The 26,328-nt window shown below is 43.3% G+C and overlaps 1 protein-coding gene across 3 annotated transcripts in view; it reads left to right on the top strand.

Annotated features, from left to right (window-relative positions):
* LOC119650957 (myosin-VIIa) overlaps window positions 1-26,106 on the top strand; it is a 74,812-nt gene extending 48,706 nt beyond the window's left edge. For all 3 annotated transcript variants that reach the window (XM_038054200.1, XM_038054199.1, XM_038054198.1), the window contains 13 exons: window positions 6,846-7,106; window positions 7,170-7,519; window positions 7,581-7,781; window positions 7,840-9,925; window positions 9,983-10,288; window positions 15,614-16,800; window positions 16,857-17,120; window positions 17,175-17,591; window positions 17,648-17,884; window positions 24,403-25,095; window positions 25,163-25,309; window positions 25,376-25,496; window positions 25,560-26,106. In XM_038054200.1, coding sequence (XP_037910128.1) covers window positions 6,846-7,106; window positions 7,170-7,519; window positions 7,581-7,781; window positions 7,840-9,925; window positions 9,983-10,288; window positions 15,614-16,800; window positions 16,857-17,120; window positions 17,175-17,591; window positions 17,648-17,884; window positions 24,403-25,095; window positions 25,163-25,309; window positions 25,376-25,496; window positions 25,560-25,766 — 6,477 coding nt within the window. In that variant the 3' untranslated portion in view covers window positions 25,767-26,106. The remainder of the gene's footprint in view (window positions 1-6,845; window positions 7,107-7,169; window positions 7,520-7,580; window positions 7,782-7,839; window positions 9,926-9,982; window positions 10,289-15,613; window positions 16,801-16,856; window positions 17,121-17,174; window positions 17,592-17,647; window positions 17,885-24,402; window positions 25,096-25,162; window positions 25,310-25,375; window positions 25,497-25,559) is intronic.
* The last annotated feature ends 222 nt before the right edge of the window (window positions 26,107-26,328 follow it).

Genomic DNA, 26,328 nt, shown 5'->3' with positions numbered 1-26,328 from the left:
CTTTCACCAACGGGAGGGGAGGGGATGAAGGGAGTTGTTGTTAGTTCAGGGAACTCCTTACCGTCCGATCCCTCCCCCGGTCCAGTTCAATCTTCTTCGTAATAAGAAGAGCCCGAACATAATGCGCAATACGATTCCAGCTGCCAGCGCTCTTCAGCATCTCTCTGACAATGTTGTTTGGAGAGAGCTCCCCTGTGTCTGCATAAAGCTGCTGACGAAAGCCGTTCCACCTCCCGCAAAAGAAAAGGTGTGTTCCGGGCCACCCGCCACTCCATTGCAGAAGACATAATCAGGAGACCGCGCCTTCCCAATCCTGTGCAGGTAAGACTGAAAACCTCCATGCCCACTTAGAAGTTGGGTAAGGAAGTAATCAATCTCACCGTGCGTTCGGTTCAACCACGGGTCTAATTTGTCGATGAGCCGCGCAGTCCATCTGCCCCTTGGCTCATTTTGCCAAGAAAGTTGCCACTCGGTAGGGGTGCGTTGACGTCCTTTACGGGCAACTACCTCTTTTAAGTTTTCGCCTTTACAGCGGTAGATAGCTTTGCGCTTCTTGGCAAGGAGGGCAACGGGGATCACTCCCGCGATAACCATCACAGCCGCAAAAGCTCCTCGCGTCTGCACTTGAGCGAGACGTTTACGATGCACCTCCTTGTCAAGGGCATCAGCCCATACCTCCGCACCATAGAGCAGAACCGACTGCATTGCTCTCATAAGAAGAGGAAAACCCCCGTTAAGTTCATCCTAGGAGTACTTATTCCGATAGCCCAGCATAGAGAAAAATATCGCGCAAACGCCTGCCAAGTTTCATGAGAATTGGGCTACTAGTATCAAAGTTACACCATTTCAAACTTTCCAATTTCGCGTGAATTTACTGCATCATGAGCCATGAAAATAAGATGTTCGAGTGAAATACTAAAATTCTATTCAATAAGAATCGACTTCTCCCCAGCCCTTTTTAAGGTTTTGTGTAAAAGAAAACCTTATTAAAATCGGTTTGCTGTCAATCTGTCTGTCACATGCATTTTTCGCGTAGACGGTTATATCAATTGATTCCTAATTTGGTGGAAAGGTAGGAATTATGAACGTTCACGCATACATTGAGTTACATCCTTCTGCGTCGCATTTTTTTCATTAAATATAGTCATGTGGGGTATCAAATGAAAGGCCTCGGTTTGTACTTGCCTTAGTTTTGAAATTTGTTGAAAAAGCGGTGAGTGGGAGGGGTGGAAAATGATTATTTCTTTAACGGATACATTCTCAGAAACAACCCAACCGGAAGATTTGAAAGAAATACACAAAACCTTTCGTACCTGAAACGTCCAGCTTCCGATTCCCCGACTTATTACATGTAGTAATTTCTGAGAACACGGGATCCACTCTATCATACCATTGACACAGTCGTAGGAAGAAAATAGAGACATGTTTCGAATTATCAAGATCTTTCTTCTGATAAACGACATGGGTATATTAGAGAAATTAGTGTCTTTGACATCCTCCACTCATTTGCTATATGAATGCGATTTCATAGTTCCAAAACGTCTTAGGAAGTTTTTTAATCGATGCATCCGTCAAAAGTGCATGTGATAGGCAGATGGCTATGTATGAAACCGATATAAAATCTCGGTTCACAGAGTCGTAATCACAGGATTTCCAGGACCTGCCTTATCGAAAAAAAATAATAGCCACCTTTTCCGTTCACTACGTAAACCGGGGAGTAAAATGAAGATGTCATCCAACGGTCGCACGATTAATCAACTCACCGTTGAGGAGCTACAAGAAATATGTAGGATGATCGGTAACAGTAAAGCTCTAGGTTTGAAAGTCGTTGACAGTGAAGAGTAGATCCATCCATTTCGCGAGTACTCACCAGGGGTGCCTAGAAGAAGGTATATTTCTTGCTCAGTGGAAAAGCGGAAATTGAAATGGTTACTCAAACCTAATATGTCATAAGGAGACCTAATAACCCGGTTTGCTTGCTGGAAAATGTTAACTACATTGGTACTGGCCTGTCAGAGTGTTAGTATGGCTTTCAAGCTGCCCATTCTACTTTGACGCGGACGGTTTGCCAAAAGTTTACCAATCACACAGCGACCCTTGCGTCAATGTTACTGAAAGTTAGCGGACATAATTGAGAATGAGCGAACCCTCATATTTTTTTGGCACACAATCAATTGGAGAGAAGTGTCTCCCACGTTGTTTGTGCCTGGATTTCCCTTGATCAGTTCTATTAAGGCAGAGAGCAGAGGTTACCACATGGATATTTCGATTATCTATACAGCACCTCAGACCGTTTAAGCTGACCTTCACAATAACTAATAATAAATTGGTTTCATTCCCTGCTGACCGATACCCCGGTCTGTATCCTACATAACCTTCCAAAGGCAACGGTTGATACAATAGCATGAAGATGAAAATTCAATACGAACCCAAGAAGTGACCCTTTAGAGGAAAAATTCTGAAATGATCCCTTGCGGATAACCGCCTATTTATTGTGGTAATAGTCGAAAAGATGCGAAACTAAATCTACAAAATAAATGATATTGGCACGTATAGGACCCTCGTTGATAAGTCAAAACATGGGTCAGTGGCAAGAAGAAGCCAAAATGGAGAACAGTTTGGGAAAGAAAGCATGATGGCCTCGAGTAGGTTGTTGCTTTGCCCGCACGTTGAATCTAATTTTCACCAGATCGTTATTCGTCAAGTGGTCGACACAGTTCCAAGAGTTCTGAAGTGACGTCTGAAGGAATCCACGATATACTTCTGAAACTCAAGAATACCTTGCAATTAAGGAATAGCAAGAAAACTATATACAGGCGGAGCAAACCCAGTGGCACAGGATTACGGAATGTCATTGTATATCTTTGGGGTAGGGACGAAATAGCTAACTGGCCGGTAACCCATGTGGTTATTGTATTAGTGTGCCGATAGCGCTTAGGTGGTTTTCTTGTGTTTATTTCTCATCCCATTGGGAAAAACTATAAGCAGTTGCGCCGTGCCACATGTCCGCAACCACGTAGGCGCACACCAATGCACTGGATCACATATACCAGACCTTATACCCGAACCTTTTCTCCCGCCATTACCGCCGGCAGTCGAAGATGCGCAACGACTTTTTTCCACCATAAATTTCGAACAGTGCGCTGGGAGTTGAATCTCTTGTATACAGTCTTCGTGAGGAAGAGCCTAACAAATCGATCACATTCCCTTAAATACTTTGAACCTACGCACGCTGCCGATACTGACGACAAAAAGGTACTGAAAAGAATAGATAGATAAGTAAACAAATACAGTGGTATCCCGATAATTCGTACGGTTAAGGGGATTGCAATTTAGTACGAATTACCAGGAGTACAAAATAAAGAAAATTAATGCTAGGGACCGGCAAATTCGTACGAGTATTAACAAATAATGTGAATAGACATCAAAGCGGCACGATTTCGTCAATCGGATAAGATTCAAGGCTGAAGAAACAAATAAATAATTGATAAATAGAAGACGCGGTAAAAATATGACAATCACCTCAATATATACATTTATGATGTTCATCATTGAGGGTGACTTAAAAAGGGTAATACCAGCTTTACGAAGGAGATTTTTTTGTCTACTTGAAAACGTTCGACCTTGGAAAATTTCCGAACTTGACTGCAAGTCCATTTAAGGAAGGAGAAGGGAAGAGTCAATCTGAATGGCCGTGAAACGATCAGGCGTCTCAGGGAATAGGTACAGAATTTTCATGAGTTGTTAATAGCAACCACTATTATATCAATGTTTCTTATGCATCACTGGTAGCGCCCGCGGATATCCGGAAGATTGGAAAGATTTGACTTTCGAATTTCAACAATGAACGCATATATGGTACAGCTGTCTTTCGACTGTTACAGACCTTTCCCCTTGATCGGATCCTAAATATGGAAGAGGCTAACTAGGGAAATTTGAAAACGTAAGGAACTGAAGATTGAGTTGATCGTTACGTTAAAAATTGCGTAGGTTATAAAGAGACCGTTACATGCGGATACGCACTGCTCCTCCAATCGAAAATGAAATCAGTGAATAGACGAATACGAACGCTGCGCATGACGGGGGCGTATTGTTTCTTGTATTTTCTGTTGTATTCCCGATTCGACTTATCAGAAAATCGTGGAAACTTTGAATATTTCCAGGAAGCGAAAAAGATGATTGTCAAGATCTTAGGGAAGGCCACCTGTCTTGAATGCAATAGGAGGTATTCGCATACTTCTTGCTGTCGAAAAGAGAAACGCTGAAATAATCTCGGTGCTCAGCAAAAAACACTTCAAAACGACAGCTTTGCTCCCCTTTTTCTATACTGACCACATCAATACCGATCATATCATCCACTTCAGGGAAGCTTACGACAGCGTAAACAAGGAGTGTAAAAGAAAACGAGGCAGACCCTGCCCAAGATGGAGGGATCGGATGGGTCAGGACGCCAGACAGCTTTTAGGGATATCGAATGGGTGGACCTCGGCGCAAAACCGGGATGTCTGGAGTTCCTTATTAAGGCAGGCCTAGACCGGATACCGGTTGTTGCGCCGTTGATGATGATGATGATGCAAACAAGGAGTGTCTCTGTGTGTCTCCATTCCGGAGAAACTAGTAGTTACTATCAGAGCGACATATGATGGCGCAAAATGACACGTGTTGCATCGAGGTAAAGTCTGGAAGAAATCTATCTGCATTAATTGCCCATTAATGCATTAAGTATCGAAGGCGCATATCGATGTTGCCTGATGCAGTTACCACAACACTAAAATCTAATTGAGACTGTTCTGTGTTGGTGTATTTTTGTGTTATTATATTGGAGTAACACATGGCAGGTGACCCCCAAGGTAACTCGAACATCTGCCTGTGTCGTATTATCGGAGTATGCTGGCTTGAGACTATTACAAAGGAAGAGCTTGGTTGGGGCACAGACCTGGTACTCGTAGGACATACGATTGGAAGGCGGAAGTATTGCTGGCTACGCCATGCAGTGGAATCCAATCTTCCAATACGAGTGGGTCCCCTCAAAAGCACTTGGTGCAGAACAGTAGAGAAGGACAGCGAGCATCTCGGGAAGCCTCGGGAAGAGCTGACGCGCTTTACACGGTCAAGGAGTAAATGGCAACTATATATGTATGCATCATTCGGAAATTTAGGTGCTTATTGTTCTGTAGAAATATTTCTCTAATACTTACCGAAAAGTTTGTTTGTCTACAGTTTCGCTGACCAGGCTAACGACTCGAGAATTCCTAAAAGAGCTTCAAATGAAAAATCGACGGCTTTAGACCGGTTAGGAAGCTGAAAAAATGATAGGAGAACGTAGTCCTTCATTATAGGTCATAGGGAACTGGCGGAAGTGTCATTGAACCGAGAGGACTATTGGCATGAGATTCAGGAACCCAAGGCCTGAAACGGGCTTTAGCTTTACGAAAAAAAGCATCGAAAATGGTATCCGACCACGGGAAGCTGTTCCTTCGAATTCTTCTATCATTACAGTGAACCAAGTTACCTATTTTGACGTAACTATAAGCTCTTTTGTTACATTAGTAGGGCACTAAACTTTCAAAGCCCTTTATCCCATTCTCCACCCCACAAACAGTTAATATTTTCTCTTTTAGCAGTCAATTAAACTGTTGATCACTTGATCATCACTTCAGAGCCGATGTCTCTCCTGGACATTCCAATTCTACAATTCCACAAATCCTCATAGCTTACAATTATTTTTTTTTGGACAGAGAATATAGACTACTTCACAAGCAAAGTGGTCCAGCATCCGAACCCTAATCTTGTCATCATCCATTACCTTTTCCACCCGCACGGTAATGATTAGAGGTTCGTCTAACTTTCCATCAAATGTTGCATTGATGTCGTTGTCGAATCGTCATTAATTCATATAACCGTCTAATTTGTGAGATTCGAAGGAGTGATTATATGGTTACCATTTACCCCTTGATAGAATATAACCATAGCTATGCGCCACCGCTCGCGGTTTCCTGAAATGAGCTTCAGCTCCCGCCATGACTTCTCGAGACGTCCACACTCCTCCTTTATTGTGCTACAGCAAGTGTTCTTGGGGCGACCCACTCGTTGGCCATCTTCGGAGAGTGGATTTCACGGTATGGCGTAGCCAGCAATGCAATCGTTCTCCCCTATATTTTTTGACCTATCCAATGCCATTTTTGATCATATCGCATTCGGGTGCCAGGCCTGTTTTTAGTAATGTCAGACTAGCGTACCCCGATAATACGACGCAGGCAGGTGTTGACGAAAGCTTGGAGCCTTTGAGTGATAGTGGGGGTCATTTTCCATATGCTACCCACCTATAGCAATATAGAAAGAACACTAGAACAAGACAGTCTCAACCTGATGCGGGTGTTGAGGCAACTGCAGTTCCAGGTTTTATACAAGCTAGCCAAAACGGATCTAGTGCTGTTAATGTGTCAGGCAATATTCAGCTTGGTACCACCGTCGGCAGGAACCACGTTTATAAGATATGCAAATTGATGAATACTCTGCCCATTAATGCATAGAGGAAAATTACGATGGCAAGACAAACTGAGTACTTTGGTTTTGCTGGTGTTTGTGTTCAGTCCAGCTCTACTTGCCTCTCTTTCCAAATCCAGACCCATGTGGCCAAGGTCCATGACCCTGTTAGAGAGCAAACAGAAGTCATCTTAACATAACCTAACGTCACGTAAAATATGAACAATGCAATAATTTTTGTTTCAAACCAGGTCAAGGAGATGATAATATTTTTCAGTCCTGAATGAAATATCAGGAATCCAATAAAACAACGGCTCTTATAACACTATATTAATCATTCATTTTATATAAACTTTCAGGGTGACTACATCTGGATCGAACCCGTATCGGGTAGAGAATTCGATGTAGCCATAGGAGCTCGTGTTATATCAGCTGAGGGAAGACGCATTCAAGTCCGAGACGACGACGGAGTAGAACAATGGCTATCACCCGAGAGAAGAATCAAAGCAATGCATGCCTCCTCCGTACAAGGAGTAGAGGACATGATATCATTGGGCGACCTCCATGAAGCTGGCATCCTAAGAAATCTCTTAATTCGCTACAATGAGAATTTAATATACGTAAGTCCACTAAACTCCTATAATTCTCATGAGAACTTGTCTAACTGAAACCTTTTATTTCAGACCTACACCGGTTCCATTCTCGTCGCCGTCAATCCCTACCAAATTCTCCCCATTTACACTGCGGAACAAATAAAAATGTATAAAGAGCGTAAAATTGGTGAATTGCCACCGCATATTTTTGCAATAGGCGATAACGCGTATACAAATATGAAACGATATCGTCAGGACCAGTGTATTGTGATATCGGGAGAATCGGGTGCTGGTAAGACTGAAAGTACTAAATTAATTTTACAATATTTAGCTGCGATTAGTGGTAAACATTCATGGATTGAACAACAAATATTGGAGGCGAACCCTATTTTGGAAGCATTTGGTAATGCGAAAACGGTTCGCAATGATAACTCGTCAAGGTGGGACCGTACCCTTGTTACCTTTAGATTGATCGTTTTCATATACTCTTTGTACTTCCAGGTTTGGAAAGTATATTGATATTCACTTCAGCGCAAATGGGGTTATAGAAGGTGCTAAAATAGAACAGTATTTACTAGAGAAATCTCGAATAGTGTCGCAAAATCCTAACGAACGAAATTATCACGTCTTCTACTGCCTTTTGGCAGGACTCTCCCCCGAAGAAAAGAAAAAGTTGGACCTGGGGGTCGCATCAAATTACAAGTAAGTGAAAATATGATCCCATCCCGCCTGAAATATCTAAAAAGACCTTCCTTTCTAGATATCTAACTGGAGGAAATTGCATCACGTGCGAAGGACGTGACGACGCAGCTGAGTTCTCAGACATTCGGTCCGCCATGAAAGTCCTATTATTCTCAGACCAAGAGATATGGGAAATCTTGAAGCTCCTAGCTGCACTCCTGCACTGTGGCAACATTAAATACCAGGCGACCGTAGTAGACAATCTTGATGCAACGGAGATTCCAGAACACACGAATGTGGAACGCGTTGCAGCTTTGCTAGGAATTCCAACTCAACCTTTAATTGACGCGCTTACTAGTAAAACTTTCTTTGCTCACGGCGAAACTGTGATTTCCACGTTGTCTCGAGATCAATCGGTGGACGTACGCGATGCATTTGTCAAGGGCATTTACGGGAGACTTTTTGTCCTCATTGTGAAAAAGATAAACAGTGCGATATACAGGCCACGGGCTACGTCCAGGAACTCGATTGGAGTGCTTGATATTTTCGGATTTGAAAACTTCGATCAGAATAGCTTCGAACAATTCTGTATAAATTTTGCCAATGAAAACCTCCAACAATTCTTCGTTCAGCACATCTTCAAGCTAGAGCAAGAGGAATACAATCATGAAGGAATCAACTGGCAACATATCGAATTTGTGGACAACCAAGACGCTTTAGATTTGATTGCTATCAAACAGTTGAACATTATGGCCTTGATCGACGAAGAGGCCAAGTTTCCAAAAGGTACAGACCAGACTATGTTGGCCAAATTGCACAAAACTCATGGAGCTCATAGGAACTACTTGAAGCCTAAGTCGGATATCAACACTAGTTTCGGATTGAATCACTTTGCAGGAGTTGTATTTTACGACACCAGAGGTTTTCTTGAAAAGAACAGAGACTCGTTCAGTCCTGATCTATTACAGTTGGTTAGTGGATCTACCAATAAGTTCCTGCAGCAGGTTTTCGCAAGTGACATAGAAATGGGTGCAGAAACAAGGAAGCGAACTCCTACACTATCCACGCAATTCAAAAAGAGTCTCGACTCTTTAATGAAAACTCTGAGCTCGTGTCAACCATTCTTCATTCGATGCATCAAACCTAATGAATTTAAAAAGCCAATGAAGTTCGATAGAGGTCTTTGTTGCCGTCAGCTGCGTTACTCCGGAATGATGGAAACCATTAGAATCAGAAGAGCTGGCTATCCTATTCGGCATGGATTCCGAGAATTTGTGGAAAGATATCGCTTCTTGATTAATGGTATTCCACCTGCTCACAAAACCGATTGCCGAACAGCAACAGCAAGGATTTGTGCGTTGGTTCTAGGAAAATCAGATTATCAGTTGGGCCACACTAAAGTCTTTCTAAAAGATGCTCATGATCTGTTCTTAGAACAAGAAAGGGATCGTGTATTGACCCGGAAGATTTTGATCCTGCAACGCTCTATCAAGGGATGGGTCTATAGACGAAGATTCCTTAGGATGAGATCCGCTGCGATCACAATTCAGAAATATTGGAAAGGATACGCACAACGCCAACGATACAAGCAAATGAAAGTGGGCTACATGCGCCTACAAGCTCTGATACGATCTAGAGTCCTAAGTCATAGATTCCGCCATCTGCGAGGTCACATTGTAGGTCTTCAGGCTCATGCTCGCGGCTATCTTGTTCGTCGTGAGTACGGCAAGAAAATGTGGGCAATTATTAAAATCCAGTCGCACGTTCGTAGAATGATTGCAATGAGAAGGTATCGTAAGTTGCGTGAGGACTATCGACAATATAATGAAGTCCTTCGGTTGAGGAGACTTGAAGAACAAGAATTGAAACACCAAGGCAACAAGCATGCGAAGGAGATCGCCGAGCAACATTATCGTGATCGTCTGCACGAACTCGAGCGTAAAGAGATCGAGAAAGAAATGGAGGAGCGAAGGCGTGTTGAGGTGAAAAAGAACATCATCAATGACGCAGCGAGGAAACAAGACGAGCCAGTGGATGACAGTAAGCTCGTTGAAGCCATGTTCGATTTTCTACCCGATTCAAGCAGTGAAGCTCCAACACCGCATGGAGGACGGGAGACGTCTGTATTCAACGATTTACCACACTCGAATTCCATAAACCAAGACGTATGGCAATTCGCCCACTTTATTCAATTTGACAATTAAATTATGTTCCATTTTCAGGATATTATCGGTCCAATGCATGTATCTGAAGACGAGGAAGATTTGTCTGAATTTAAGTTCCAAAAGTTCGCAGCCACTTATTTCCAAGGAAACATAACGCATCAGTATTCAAGAAAACCGCTCAAACATTCACTGCTCCCGCTACACACTCAGGGAGATCAACTTGCCGCTCATGCTCTATGGATAACTATTTTAAGATTCACCGGGGATTTGCCAGAGCCGAGATATCATACAATGGATCGTGATAATACGTCAGTTATGTCAAAGGTTACGGCAACGTTGGGGAGGAATTTCATAAGGAGTAAGGTGAGTGTATTAAGTATTTCTTATGTGGAACGAAAATATCGGGTTAGTCCAAAGAGTTTAACGTTATTAGGATATGTGGAAAAGGTCACCCGCGGTTCATCGATAAAGGTGCCTCTTTATTGTCATTTGACCCTGATAGCAGTATTAAAAAATATGTGCAGTCTAATAATCTAGGACCTAGAGAAGCATCAGATGGAAACAGCTCATGATGTATATTCTCAGCTTTCGTGGTGACAGGATTTGTTCTATGTTAGCCTTGATAAAAGCATTGTTCCAAGAACTCTTCTTCAGAAGGGGAGTTGTCGGTGTCGCAACTCTGAAAAATGCAAAAAAGTGTGTACTATTTGGTTGGAAGTTCGTGTAAGAAAGAAAAGGAGATTAGCTTCCTCGAATTTCAAGAGCACCGGCGAGCGCTTTCGGAAGTATTTCTTGAGATTCCAGTGAAGAAGATGAATTTGTCATACTGAGCCAGTTTTCGTAATTTCCATGAACTTTGACTAAATGCAAGATATCCTAGAGTGTCGATGTCGTCATCCTCGTAGACAACAGACTGCCAATAATATCATGGAGTGTTGTCGGGCTCTGCATCTGCTGCTTTCCACTCTTGGTTCACGGGGGCCCAGGGAACAAAATAAATTGACGTACACAGGCCGCGTGTTATCTACGTCATGGAACATGACGACATCATGTTAGCCTTGTGAATTGTTTACTAGACCACACGCGGAGTAGCATATTATTATGACACAGATATTATGACAAATCTCACCCCGATCAGTTTCTAGGCCTGAAGTAAATGGCAAAGGATGTCCAACTGAGGGTCATTGAGGCTACAATAGATCATCTAGACCCAAACAAGAAGGAAGACATAGGACTGACAATGGGAGACCATTACCTTAGTGCGCTAAAATGAAAATGAAACCTTCTGAAGCTGCATTGTGCTTGCCAGGGTGAGCCACTGGCGACGGAAAGAAAACTTAGGCGCACTATGAAGGACAGAGCATCTGGAAGATACACCTCACAGGATATTCTCGTAAGCGGTGGGGGAAGTCAGCTGATTTGTCGCACTAGCTACTGCTTGACTTCATTGAGCAGTATATATTCGTACTGTCCCGTTGAAAAGGAGGCACTTTTTTTAATATTCATTTAATTGTTCACGGTGCGGTGGAAGGCCAGCTCTGGTCCCATCATTGCCATTGCCTTACATACCAGTAAAGAGTTGGCAACTCTTCCCTCGTTAACGAAAAAAAAACGCCTCTGGCCCCACTATTATGGAACCACTACATTTTCCATACCAGCCAAGGGCCGGACCTTTCCTAACCAACCAATACTCCATTGCCATGAAACCAAAAAGTGAGGCTCGGATATCATCATCATAGTCATTAACGGCGTAACAACCGATATCCGGCCTAGGCCTACCTTAATAAGGAACTCCAGATATCCCAGTTTTGCGTCGAGGTCCACCAATCCGATATCCCTAAAAGCTGTCTGATGCCCTGACCTACATGATCGCTCCATTACAGGCAGGGTCTGCCCCGTCTTCTTTTTCTACCATAGATATTGCCATTATAGACTTTCCAGGCTGAATTATCCTCATCCATACGGTTTAAGTGACCCGCCCACCGTAACCTATTGAGCCGGATTTTATCCACAACCTGACGGTCATGGCATCGTTCATAGATTTCGTCGTTATGTAAGCTACGGAATCGTCCATCCTCATGTAGGGGGCCAAAAATTCTTCGGCCAAGAGTTCGCAATTTTTCTTGCTAAGAACCCAAGTCTCCGAGGAATACATGAGGACTAGCAAGATCATTGTCTTGTATAGTAAGAGCTTTGACCCTATGGTGAGACGTTTCGAGCGAAACAGTTTTTGTAAGCTGAAATAGGCTGTGTTGACTGCCAACAACCGTGCGTGGATTTCATCGTCGTAGCTGTTATCGATTGTGACTTTCGACACTAAAGGGAAATTATCAACAGTCTCAAAGTTGTACTCTCCTATCTTTATCCTTCCCGTTTGACCAGTGCGGTTTGATGTTGTTGGGAGGATTGGTTTTCGGTGCCAACGTTGCCACCATGTATTTTGTTTTGCCTTCATTGATGTACAGCCCAAGATCTCGCGCCGCCTGCTCGATCTGGATGAAGGTCTCGGGTCGTTCTTCTCATGATGTCGATACCATCAGCATAGGCCAGTATTTAAGAGAGAAGTTAAAGAGAATTGTACCCTTCGCATTTATCTCAGCGTCGCAGCCAGGTTAACGCATAATAGGCAGATTCAAGATCAAGAAATTCAGACGGAGTCAGTAGAAATTAAGCAGCAGCCGAAGAGAAAACGCGGACCGAACGCATTCAGGTTTCGCAATAAATCATCAAAGAGACAGATAAACACCGCGACAGAAATAACTGTTTGCATCGTCAACAGCAAACACAATTCCAACATTGGCGGCATTTTCACCATCTCGACACTCGGTTGTGGAGGATTAAAGGCAGGAAACAGAATCACAAACTCAAACTAGCGATGGCAAATTCTTCAACCATATACACTTTCGGCTATATGCAAGTGGACGTAGGTCTGAGATTTCGACCAGCCATAACTGGCGCAGACTATGTAGGCCACTATGGGTTGCTAGTGTATCTGCAGAATAGGTCTCTTATAGACCCCCAGGTCTTCAGGAAAACTTGCCACCTGCTCCACTGTCAGCTTCTCGATCATTTTTGAAGAGGAAGCTGACCCCCGCATTTGTGCGCTTCTTCAAAAATACAGCAACATAACTACCGAAAGTAGCCTCTCGTAGCAGCACTACTGACTCTCATATCTTCTCGAAGGTGCTTCCATTACCACCCCAGAAGCTCGCTGTTGCTACAATAGAATTTGACACGCTTTTAAAGCAGGGTATTTGCAGACCATTAACTAGTTGCTGGCTTAATCCAATGCACATGGTCCCAAAGTTCAACGGCGAATGGAGACCATGTGGCGAGTACAAACGTCTCATCATACCAGGTCGCTACCCTATACCACTCATCCACGACTTTGCTCATAACCTCGCTAATTGCCGTGTTCTCACGACCTTGGACTTAGCCAAGGCGTACCATCAGATCCCTGTAGCTTCAGAAGATATTCCGAAAACGGCAATATGTACACCCTTCGGACTCTTCGAATTTAGACGGAAGACTTGTTCTGCGCAATGCGGCTCAAACTTTTCAGAGGTCCATCCACTCTGGCTTGCGAAAACTTAACTATTGCTTCGTCCATCCAAGTACGGACGATGTTTTGGTCGCTTCTTCCTCTGAGCCTGAGCATTTGGAACATCTCTAATGCACTTTTCAACGTCTCCTTGAGGCCGGTCTTAACGTTGAAAAGTGCAAATTCTTTCAATAGCAGTTGAAGTTTTTAGACCACATGATTTCCCTTGAGGGAATCCAACTAGATCCAGACAAGGTTCACCCCATCATAGACTTCTCATAACCTAAAATGGTTAAGAATCTGCGAAGGTTTTTGGGCATGTTAAAATTCTATCGTATTCGTCGATGCCTCAGCCATCGCGGTAGGTGTTGCTCTTCACCAAAAAGTGAACCAAACCTGGCAGCCGTTGAGTTCCTTTTCTAAGAAATTGAATACAGTTCAACAGAACTACAGCACCTATGATCGTATATGGCAATAAGGTACTTCCGATATTCCTTAGAAGGCAGGCCGTTCACAGTGTCCACGGACCACAAGCCTCTTACCTTCACTTTTAAGCAGAAGTCCGATCACTTTGGCATCTGAGCTTCATAAACCAGTTTACTTCGGACGTACCGCATGTGTCTGGCAAGGATAATATATTTGCAGATGCTTTGTCACGCGTTTCAGAGGTTAAAACCCTTGCCGCGGTCGATTTTTCGGCAATCGTCAAAGCACAAAAGGATGTCGCAGTACTTCAGAGCCTCAGGGACAAATTTCGAGAGTTTTCCCTTTTCGGCTCAAGCGAAATAGTTTGTGAGCCCTCTGCCATATATTTCGGCTACTTTTCGCGAGGAAGTATTTTATGACCGACATTTACGCATGCGTAAAGTGTGCGCCGAGGCCCTTTGTCGTGAATGGATTCCACACTTTGGAGTTCCGACCGAAGTCTTTACTGACCAGGGAATGCAGTTCGAGTCTACCCTGCTCTCGGAGTTGGGCAAACTCCTGGGCTTCAAGCGCCACCGGGCGACTGCGTACCACCCGCAATCTAATGGGATGCTGGTACGTTGGCATAGGACACTGAAGACCGCTACAATGGCACACGATGACTCCTCGTGGTCGCAAATCCTGCCTTTCGTTTTACTTGGTCTACGTACAACCCATCGCGAAGAGTTTACTTCCAGTTCCATCGAGTTGGTAAGCGGGTAAAATTTGAAACTATGCAGCGATCCTGTATTCGACCCTTTCCACTTTTTTGGGTTTGATTTGGGTTCCTAAATTTAGCGGACCAGTAGTTGAATTTACCGCTGAAGTACGGTATTAGCTGTGGGTGGCATACTGTAGAGGCGCAAGTTTTACAAAATTGCACAGTAGTAATTTGAGATTACTGCACGTAATTTTCGAATACAAAATTAGCATTTCGGAGGTCCAGGAAACGATATGGCATGTTTGTCAGGCTACGAACTTACACTACTTTCAGCAGCAACAGATATACTGCACGTTGCAGACAGATGTTAACGAAAGTTTGGAGCTTTTGAGTGACAGTGGGGGTCATTTTCCACGCACTACTCTCATACCATAGAACATTAGCACAAAATGATCTCAACAACAGTTCGGTGCCATCGTCGGCTTGGACTAGGCTCCCTTGATATACAATTTGATCGGCATTTTCGATGCTCTACCCATTATAGAATATGAATTGCAATGACCAGTGAGGGTTAAGGTCTAAGTGCACCAGACTGACAGCCTCGATTTTGTTTATGTTTATCTTCAGTTCAATTCCACTTGCTTCCCTTTCCAAACTCAGAACCATTTGGTCGAAGTCCAAAACCCAATGAGGGGGCAAGCAATTGTCATCGGCGTAGTCGAGGTATTTGAGGAAAATTGTCATTGTCCATTGATCTCCTGGCAGGATAAAGAACATCACCGACAACAAGAAGAACAACATCGGTGACAAGGCGCTACCATGGTACACTCCGCTTGGACCTCAAATTCCTCTGAGGTTTAACCTCGCTCTAATAATAGTTGTTAGTTTCTCTGGAATGTCCCTTCTGAGTCGACAGGAGAATTAATAATTCACAATTTACATTTGCAGGGCGTTTGACAAAGAATCATCATTTACAACAACAACAAAATACTGCCCTCACTCACTCAATATATTTTTTTAGGAATTCCAAGAAGCACAACTTATGGGACTCGACACCGATGCCTTCCTGAAACAGAAACCCCGCTCTATACGTCACAAACTAGTCTCCCTTACTCTAAAACGAAAGAACAAACTCGGCGAAGATGTACGTCGACGTCTTCAAGATGAAGAATACACAGCAGACAGCTATCAATCTTGGCTGGAATCTCGGCCCACCTCCAACTTGGAGAAGCTGCATTTCATTATAGGTCATGGCATCCTCCGCGCTGAGCTACGAGACGAAATCTACTGTCAAATTTGCAAACAACTGACAAACAATCCATCCAAATCATCACATGCCAGAGGTTGGATTTTACTTTCACTTTGCGTAGGATGCTTTGCTCCGTCTGAAAAATTCGTAAATTATCTACGAGCGTTCATTCGAGAAGGACCTCCAGGATATGCTCCATACTGCGAGGAGCGTCTTAAACGGACATTCAATAATGGAACAAGGAATCAGCCTCCTTCATGGTTGGAATTGCAGGCCACAAAGTCCAAGAAGCCTATCATGCTCCCCATTACGTTTATGGATGGAAATACTAAGACACTTTTGGCAGATTCAGCGACAACCGCTAGAGAGCTTTGCAATCAGCTCTCCGATAAAATATCTCTGAAGGATCAATTTGGATTCTCCCTTTATATTGCACTCTTCGATAAGGTATCATCACTAGGCAGCGGTGGAGATCACGTTATGGATGCTATCTCCCAATGCGAACAATATGCCAAAGAACAAGGGGCTCAAGAACGTAACGCTCCGTGGCGTTTGTTCTTCCGCAAAGAGATTTTCGCACCGTGGCATGATCCAACTGAGGACCAAGTTGCTACCAATCTTATCTATCAGCAAGTTGTACGTGGAGTTAAGTTTGGAGAGTATCGATGTGATAAGGAGGACGATTTGGCAATGATAGCAGCTCAGCAGTATTTCATCGAATATGGAACAGATATGGCAATGGAGAGATTGTTTACGTTACTCCCTAACTTCATACCGGATTATTGTTTGACCGGAATCGAGAAGGCAATGGATCGGTGGGCTGCTTTGGTTCTGCAAGCTTACAAGAAGAGTTATTATATTAAGGAGAAAACTGCTTCGTTGAAGATCAAAGAGGATATAGTCAGTTACGCAAAATACAAGTGGCCGTTATTGTTTTCAAGATTTTATGAAGCGTACAGGTAGGTTTTCATCCATATAATCCCACAGCAGAAGTTTTTTCCAACATTTCTTTCAGGAACTCGGGACCAAATCTCCCTAAAAATGATGTCATCATAGCAGTTAATTGGACGGGCGTCTATGTGGTTGACGATCAAGAACAAGTTCTTCTAGAGCTTTCATTTCCAGAGATAACTTCCGTATCAAGTCAAAAGACGAACAAAGTGTTCACACAGACATTTAGTTTATCCACCGTTCGCGGTGAGGAATTCACATTCCAAAGTCCAAATGCCGAAGATATACGAGATTTAGTTGTATATTTCCTGGAAGGGCTGAAGAAGAGGTTTGTTGCCGCACTCCTGAAAGCTTCTGTATTGAAAACATTTTTTGATTTCAGATCAAAGCACGTTATTGCACTGCAAGATTATCGTGCTCCAGGAGAAGGCACCAGTTTCTTATCATTCCTTAAAGGAGATTTAATCATCCTCGAAGAAGACTCAACAGGAGAGACCGTCCTCAATAACGGATGGTGTATTGGAAGATGTGAACGTACTCAAGAGCGTGGTGATTTCCCGGCAGAAACGGTTTATGTGCTTCCAACTCTCACCAAACCGCCACAAGATATCTTAGCATTGTTCAGTGTCGAAGATGCTCACCACGGTCGAAGACTAAGTATGGTGTCAAACGGTGGAACGGAACCGCGTGATAGGCCACATACCTTGGTTGAATATGCATTGGATCATTTTAGGTTACCACCAAAGAGAACGATGTCGAAAACATTGACGTTGAGTTCAAAACGCGACGAAATTTGGAGGTAAGATTTAGAGTGAAAGCAGTTTTGAATTAGGCATGATGTGACGATTTTTTTAGGTATTCACGGGAACCTCTAAAGCTTCCTTTGTTGCTGAAACTTCAAGCTAAGGAGGAACTTGCCGAGGAGGCATGCTTTGCTTTTGCAGCTATTTTGAAGTATATGGGCGATTTGCCTTCTAAAAGACCACGAATGGGGAATGAGATTACAGATCAAATTTTCGATGGTCCCTTGAAACATGAGATATTAAGGGACGAAATTTATTGTCAGATAATGAAGCAGTTGACGGATAATAGGTAAGTCCTTGTGATATAAAGTTGAAATCATTACTATTTTTGTTTAAGAAAAAGCAATTCCCTGCGTTTGGCATACCTTTGGGGCAAAATCGGGCTAACTAAAAGCAAATCTTTCTTCTGGTCTACCTCAGCACATTGAAATCATGCGAACGCCGTACTTTCTAGGCTCGACCCAATTCCAGGAACTTCCTTTGTTTTGGGACTATTGTTATGTTTGCCACGCTCCAACTTGCTTCCGGCCTTACCATCTCTTTCATGAGGTTAGCGGTGCATACCGGGCGGTCGCGAAACTCGTCCAATCCAAAGTGGTGTAAATGTTGTACTTCCTACAACCACCGTGTCCCCTGAGAAATTGTCAGGTTATGATTCAATTCCCGGTGCTTTATCTCTCTCAATGCACAAGACCAGTGCATGGGTCCAGCGGCCTTTTTCGGTGTTATCAAACCGTTACTACCATCTTCTACACAGCTTCTTCCTATTGGCTTTTCGGAATTTCGTGGAGAATCCCTTCTACCTCCTTGTCTGGTAAAGACAGTCTACCTTATTGGATAAAAGATCCAAAGGGATGAATCCTTCAATGAAGCTTCTGAACCGGTAGGAGCAACCACGACATTTTAATGTGTGTGAAAAACTTTGTTGTCGGTTGTGCAAGCAAATACGTCTTTGGAATCTTTGTATTATAGATTTCAAAGGCGTAAGAGCTACCTCAGCTGATCATTAGTGTTGTCAAAACTTTGTGGGTGCGGTTGCCGGGAATTACCTCTGTGGAAGAACTTCCTCCATGGTAGGAAAGCATTCGTCCACAGTATCAGCGAGCGTGTGAGGGTTAATCTGGAGCGCGGTTGCTGATAAGGATCTATCGCAGGTTCATTTTAATGGAACTTGATGATGTATGGACTGTTGGGTGAGCTTACCTCCGTGGTTCAATGCGGTGATTACGCGGATGATTGCTTCGTTCCTGTTGGGAGAAACAGCCAACTCGAGCTGAAGCAACTGGGTACGCGCACCGTTTAAGCCAGTGTCACGGTCTTAACGGAAAATCCCGTCACGATGTTGCTGAAAGGCAACCTACATTGTCCGCCTCTAGTTAAGTTGAACGGAGCAAATTTAAAATACTGGCAGAAAGCGAAATACTTGGAAGTCAAGCAAATTAATATGTACATTCAAGCGTCCTCATAAGATGTGAATGTGGTCTTAGCAGGAGAGCTGCTGGATCCATATATGTGGGACTCTTCCTTCCATGTTTTAAGGTTCAATCTGTTGTATGATTTTTCAATGACAGCGCCCGGCAGGAAACTGCCCTATGCCTGTTAGCGAGTGGCATTGTTAGCTAGGTAGAGAGGGGCGTAGCTTTGTTGCTAATGGATTTAGCTAATGCTGATAAAGTAAAGACGTTAACATCTAACTGGCACCTTAGATGGAGCAAATATGGGCAAGGTCTGGTCACATATGAGTACGTTAAAGGTGTGTCTGCTAGAGGAGATTCTGTCCTGGATTTCGGGCTCGATATGGGCTTCCTCCTGACGGGGCATGGTAGATCGAAAGACTTTTTCTTCTCGTGGGGCAGATTCAAAGGACTGGTTTCATGATCTTTGTGTCTGTCCAGCGTACTGTGACATTTGCAATCTAGACGACCTGGGTGGGTGCTTCAAAGCTCTCATGCATACGTGCGTGCTGCCCTTCAGCGGCGGAAGGAGTTGCCCGACGCTACTTCATTTGAAGTATGATGGGCGAATGACCATAGTGGCCGCGGTGGACAGCCCCAGTTTCTTGTATTTTGTGTTTCATTGCGGTTCTTCGTACAGGTCTTGCCATTGGGGAGTATCGCCTCTACGCACTCGAGGGGGCGATCAGACCTGAGTCTGCAAGGGGCTCATCTCAAGTGGGTTTTGTCACGAAGCCTCAGCGTACGTTATCTGGTACCATGGGAACCAGGATAGATCTTTAAGTGCATAAGCTCCGGGAAAATTCCTGCGATTGTGCAAGTTTTACGGTGGTCGTGCCATTATCGCCGGCAGAGCTACTCCTGGACTTAAGCGCCGTGCAACTCGGGCATTGTACTCTTTAATTCAGGCAAAGGTGTTAGATAAGCCTCGCATCCACTAGTATCAATGCTGAGCCTGCGCCCAGTGTAAATCAGTAACCTGCCAATTCCAGTCATGGTGGGGATCTGATTGATCTGATTATGCCTATATGACAGGTACTCAATTTAAACTTTCAGGACCTCCATTCCCGCAATGGAAGGCTGAACTGAACTGCACAGCCTCAGTTTGTCATGATTGGCCGGTATGCCTAGTTCATCTTCTGCCGGTTTACAGTTTTGATCAACGCTTGTGCTCAAACAGAAGTCACATATGTATAATAGGAGGGATTTTACCACCCTGCGATAAGCGCCTGGCGGCTATATTGTTACCTGCTCTCTGCGCGATATCCGCGATCCTTTGCTTTCTAGTCCAAGTGCCTCGTTCAGCTCTACTTGCCATGGGTCGTCACTTCCAGATACCTAATGATCAATTTTGAAACGACCTTTTGTCTAAAAAGCCGAATTTCGGCGGCAACGTTTTTCCTGATGATGGTAACAGCGTTTCGCCGTCATTCGTCAGGTTCAGTTTAACTATTCGTCACCGTAATTTTATGGCATGAATGATTTTAATAATAATAATCGTTGGCACAACAATCCATGTTGGATAAGGGCCTTGAAGTATGTTAGAGCACTTCATTCAAGACCGTAACGGTACACTAAAGAACACTGTAGGAGGCAATGTGGTCAGCATTGCGCTCGCCCGAGATTATTACCCTGATTTGATTCAGATACTCATTCACAGCTGAGTGGACTGGTATCCGACGTCAAATCACGATACAAATCCCACTGCCATCAGTGAGACTTGAACCGCGATCTTCCGTACGACAGCCTTGTGTTCTTGAATGAATGATTTTACTTCTGCAAAGTTACACGTCGCCGCAGTGTTTCGAAACTATCACCATCTCCAGGTTGTCTGGAAAACCAATCAACCAATCAATCAATGTCGTCAAGCACTCTATCGTATATGATGTTCCATAGCAGGGATCCTATTGTGGAACCTTAGGAAAAACCTGCTGTCACAGTGAACTTTTTCGGCCCTTTGTGCGTTTGAAACCAGAAGGGTTTTCTGAGAGGTAACTCTTTATTAACCCAACTAAGTAACCAGGCGCATCCAGTTTGGTCAAATTGCTCCCAATTCAACCTGGCCGAGTTAAACGGGTTCCTGAAATCTAATGTTCGGCACCCCATAGTAGTTAATAACAAATTCTCCCGAGTCAGATCTATGACCATTGCTACCGTATCACCGTAAAGCGGGCTTGTTAAAACCCATACTATCGCTCCGGTAGACAAGCCACTCAGATATTTTTGGAGCCTCTCGGTAACTCCAGGGATCGAGTAGACGTTGTGTAAATCATTGTTCGAATACTACTTTCCCCTTGTTGCGAAGAAAGAACTGATCTATTTAGAATAAGAGTTGGGGCACGTCATTTAAGATGATTTTCGTGTATCTTAATCATTACAAGCTTGCAAGCAGCGCCCCACTGGTTAGTTCCTTCAAGATACATCTGCCTGTAACACTTCCTTCACCTTTGGATATATTCTGTTTAAGGCTACTTCGAAGATCTCGATATTCTTCTTGCCAGAAGCTGGCATCCTGGTTTTCTCTTGGTTTTTGACAAAGTCTTTCCGAGATTTCACGATTTCATAAGCAGTTCCGGCGTGGCATTGGCGTGATACAGCCCACTCACCTTTTCCAGCGCCGTTCTGTTCGGATGGTGATCTCCTTCTATAGCTGCCATGAATCTTTCCTCCTTGAAAGCCCTAGTGGACCCCACTACTATTGCGCCTTCGGTTGGCGCTCGATTTTTAATGACTGCCTCAAATTTTCCATCGATGCTTCTCAAAATTCTCAGAACACCAGCCGACTCGAAAGTCCACCCGTGGAAATCGGCAATTATTTTATGGATGCGATTCCTAGTGTCTAAACCAACACTGTCTAGTACCTCCTCATATTGTATATGGATGGACTGATATGGACTCCGTTGATTTTTCGCTTACAAAGTAAGCTCCCAGATTTCCCTTTTTTTTAAACATTTTTTCACTTGTCATTCACTGCCACTTCTATATTCGAATCTCGAATGGTTTATGAGAGCAAATCTCGAGTAGGCTTGCAGTGGTTGAGGTTGATTTACTGCTTATACATATCAGACACCTGCAATTACTTGTAAGGCTTCGTTGAAGAACATGCACCGTAGACCTCTAAATTTTCTTAGCACTTCCACCAGCTTTTCGATCTTTGACACTGACTCGTACATTCTGCTGCGAAATGTCCGACGTCGAAACGTCTGAGTCATCATGTCGAGGCGTCTGAGGCATCATGTTGAAATAGGTTGCGCCGGCATATGATCCAACCTATTTAAATTTGACAGTTGATTTCACCGGTATAGACGGCCCCAAGCCCGTTTGAGGGAGGAGCACGGAAAAGTCACTACAGTCTGAATGGCTGTCTACCACCTTGGCGTCTCAGGGAGTAGGTGGTGCCAAGTTCATCTGGACTAATTGTATGTACTTGTAAGTCGGGAAATTAGTGTTCTATAGAGGTAGTAACTCCCCTGTGAGCTGGGGATGTAGAATTCACCCAGAGTATTCCCTGCTTGTCGTAAAAGGTGACTAAAATGAAAATTTGTGGTCTAATAACCTGAAACTCTGAAACTGATTAAGCCTTGGAAACGACTACCACGCCTCAGAATTGGACTGATCTTTTGACTACGACTTTTTGTTTTAGTGAAGGGGTTATGATTGGTTTCTGAAATGTACGAACGCCACTCAACAACGCTGTCGACGTTTCCGAAAATGTTCACTTCATCCAATTGGCTGGACATTCTGAGGTTAAGAGATAAGAGCGGTTGCTGAGACTCTGTAAAGCACTTCTCTCCCTCTTGCGACATTAGTGTGAATTTGAGGTGGGAATAATTCTTACCGCGTTCGCTAGTCACGCCTTCATGTCCTGGGAAATGGAACTGTTCATCGCAAGTATAGCTTCATGTCCTGGGAAATGGAACTGCTAATCGCAGCTATAGCTGTTTCTGCAGATTTGCCGCTTCCACTACTTCGTAAAACGTGGGAATCTGAGATCTTTTCCAGTGAGTGGAAGAAGAGGATACTGATGATACTCTTGATTGATTTGGGGAAGGCTTTCAACACGGTTCGCAGGAAGTGTACCTGAAATGCTCTACGTAGTAGAGGCGATCCAGAGAAATTCATAGTTATTATCAGTGCGGCATATGAGAGTGCAAAGTGTTACGGCTATATTGAGGTAAAATTTCTTTAGAAGTTTCAGTGTAAAATGGAGTCCGACAAGGTTGCATTCTATCGCCGATAATATTACTTCTTGTTGTGTGACGTTCTCCATGTTTTCTTGCCCGGAGAGCAACGATATCTTTCCTCAGATACCTAGACTATGCTGATGACATCTGTTCGCTCTCTAACCCGCTCTTGGGCCTTGGACGAATGGGTTTCGATTTGGAAAGAGGAACAGGCATAGACCGAATGAAGATAAACACCAACCAAGCTAAGATTCTGACTGGTTATAACACTCTTCCAATCCGCATTAACGGGCAGAACCTCAAAGGTATCGGATCAATTTTATTGAAAAGGGTAAGATCTATCTTCCCTGTTTTGTCTTAAATCCGGAAATGCAGATACCTAAAGACCAACCAAGTAAAGGTTGTTCTGCGCCTCTATGCTGTTATATGGAAACAGAATAAGGAAAGTGACCTCCACTGTTACTCAAAGACTCCGAGCTCGTCACTCAACAACGCTATCCACGTTTCCCACAATGTTCACTTCATCCAACTAGCTGGACATTCTGAGGTTAAGAGATAAGAGCGATTGTTCGCTCCTCGTCTAGATCTTAGAAAACTATCTGCTGACTTCTCGCTAGATTTATTTAATTCCAGCATCAGATCCACTTTCGGTTTTCATCTGATATTGCGCATTCTACCCACCTAAGTCGACCAATTCAGGATCTGCTTTCATTTTTCGAAGGATATCGACATAAGACATCTTTTTTCCTAGAAATAAATATTATTTCCAGATGCATATTTTCTTTGTCCTTTTGTTGCTTTCTGCTACTCCTGCTTTATTCATTTCTCGGGATTGCAAGTTCGCGATTCTTTCAGTTTTGCCGGTGCTAAGGCCACCATGGAGGAATTAGCAACAGTTGAAGGCAATCTTCGCCAATGTTTTGCGATCATAGTTTAGTACTATCCCAGCGTGATCCGGCCAAAACAATCGATAGTCACCTGCCCCTATATTTAAAAAAGCCACGTAAAGAGCATTCATTACCGGATACCTGCCGCTGACTTGAGTGTCAGTAAGACAATCCCTAGGGGATGTCCAATGTCTCTAGACGCCCTTTCTCGCCCTTTAGCCCTGAAGTTGACAATAACCACTGTATTACTAAAACCATTTCCTTGAACTATTCTTTCTACAGGAATCGCCTATCTGAAGAACGAGGTTGGGAGCTCATGTGGCTTGCCACTGGTCTCTTTGCATGCAGTCAAGGACTCCTCAAAGAACTGACACTATTCCTGCGAACTCGTCGACATCCAATTTCACAAGATTCACTTCATCGTCTCCAGAAAACATTGCGTAACGGCCAACGCAAATATCCGCCACATCAAGTTGAAGTTGAGGCCATACAGCACAAAACTACACAAATTTTCCATAAAGTCTACTTCCCCGATGACACAGATGAAGCGTTCGAAGTCGATTCGTCAACTCGTGCCAAAGATTTTTGTCACAACATTTCACAACGTTTAAGTCTACGATCGAGCGAAGGATTTAGTTTGTTTGTGAAAATCGCTGATAAGGTGATATCTGTGCCAGAAGGAGATTTCTTCTTTGATTTTGTGAGGCATTTAACCGATTGGATTAAGAAGGCACGACCAATTCGTGATGGTTCGAATCCACAATTCACATACCAAGTGTTCTTTATGAAGAAGTTGTGGACGAACACAGTGCCAGGGAAGGATCGAAATGCTGATTTGATATTCCACTATCATCAAGAATTGCCTAAGTTGCTAAGAGGGTATCATAAGTGTTCGAAGGAAGAGGCAGCCAGGCTCGCTGCCTTAGTTTATCGAGTTGGATTTGGTGAGAACAAACAGGAGCTACAGGCGATCCCGTAAGTATTACTAAATGTTTTAATATGAAATATAACTGACAGACTGACCACCACCTACAACCAACAGGCAAATGCTTCGGGAACTAGTCCCAGCGGATCTTATAAAAATTCAAAGTGCGAACGATTGGAAGCGTTTGATTGTCGCAGCATATAATCAAGACGCTGGCATGACCCCCGAAGATGCCAAAATAACATTCCTTAAGATCGTATACAGGTGAGTTGTGGAGAGAATAGTCTCTATAAATTCAGAAAGTAATCTTTCGAACTCTTTAATTTCCAGATGGCCGACATTCGGTTCAGCCTTCTTTGAGGTCAAGCAGACGACGGAGCCCAATTATCCGGAGATGTTATTGATAGCGATCAATAAGCACGGAGTCAGTCTGATACATCCTCACACGAAAGTAAGACTGGACAAACTTTTATAAAGCTTTCAATGCATTTATCTGTTTCCTTTTTTTTTCCAGGATATTTTAGTCACACATCCTTTCACTCGAATATCGAACTGGTCATCGGGAAATACATATTTCCACATGACTATCGGAAATCTGGTTCGTGGATCCAAACTTTTGTGTGAGACATCGTTAGGTTATAAAATGGATGATTTGCTTACATCGTATATAGCTCTAATGCTTACAAATATGAACAAACAAAGGACTATAAGGGTTAACTAGGTATAGACTAAATTTAAAATTACTTATGTGTGTATGGCGCCACAAATAAGAGGTTTTTCTTCCGTCCAATAAAGTGCTATACTAAGAACTCCCTCTTCATCTCTGACCCAAACGACATATTTGACAATCATTCAATGCCTTTAACTTATAGTTTTTATCTTTACGACTTTCCGCTTGCTCCACTTGGTTTTCCCTTTTTTGTCGATTTTATAAAAGTTTTTAACTTGTTTTCACGTGTTTTGTTTACTTTTGTAAGTTAAAGCGATTGATTAGGTTAATTTAACGAGAAGAAAAAATGTAGTAATTTATATATATTAAAATGTTTATAAATAATGGAAAAGTGTTTTGTTATTCTAAATTAGGAACGCTATCTTAAATTGGTTTCGGCTACTCTCCAATGTCTGAATTGACTGAAAATTTCGAACTAAGGTCAATGCTACACAGTGCAGGGTTTGATAAGGACTCAACATTTCATTTAGCTTTTGTCCCGTTGGATTGCGGAGTCGGGTCATTTGAATCATATTTGCCATTTCTCTCGGTTGTATCTGGAGCTGCATCCAGG

This window comes from Hermetia illucens, chromosome 3, assembly GCF_905115235.1.
Source record: "Hermetia illucens chromosome 3, iHerIll2.2.curated.20191125, whole genome shotgun sequence".
Classification (NCBI taxonomy): Eukaryota; Metazoa; Arthropoda; class Insecta; order Diptera; family Stratiomyidae; genus Hermetia; species Hermetia illucens.
This window is presented reverse-complemented; position numbering and strand designations above follow the sequence as displayed.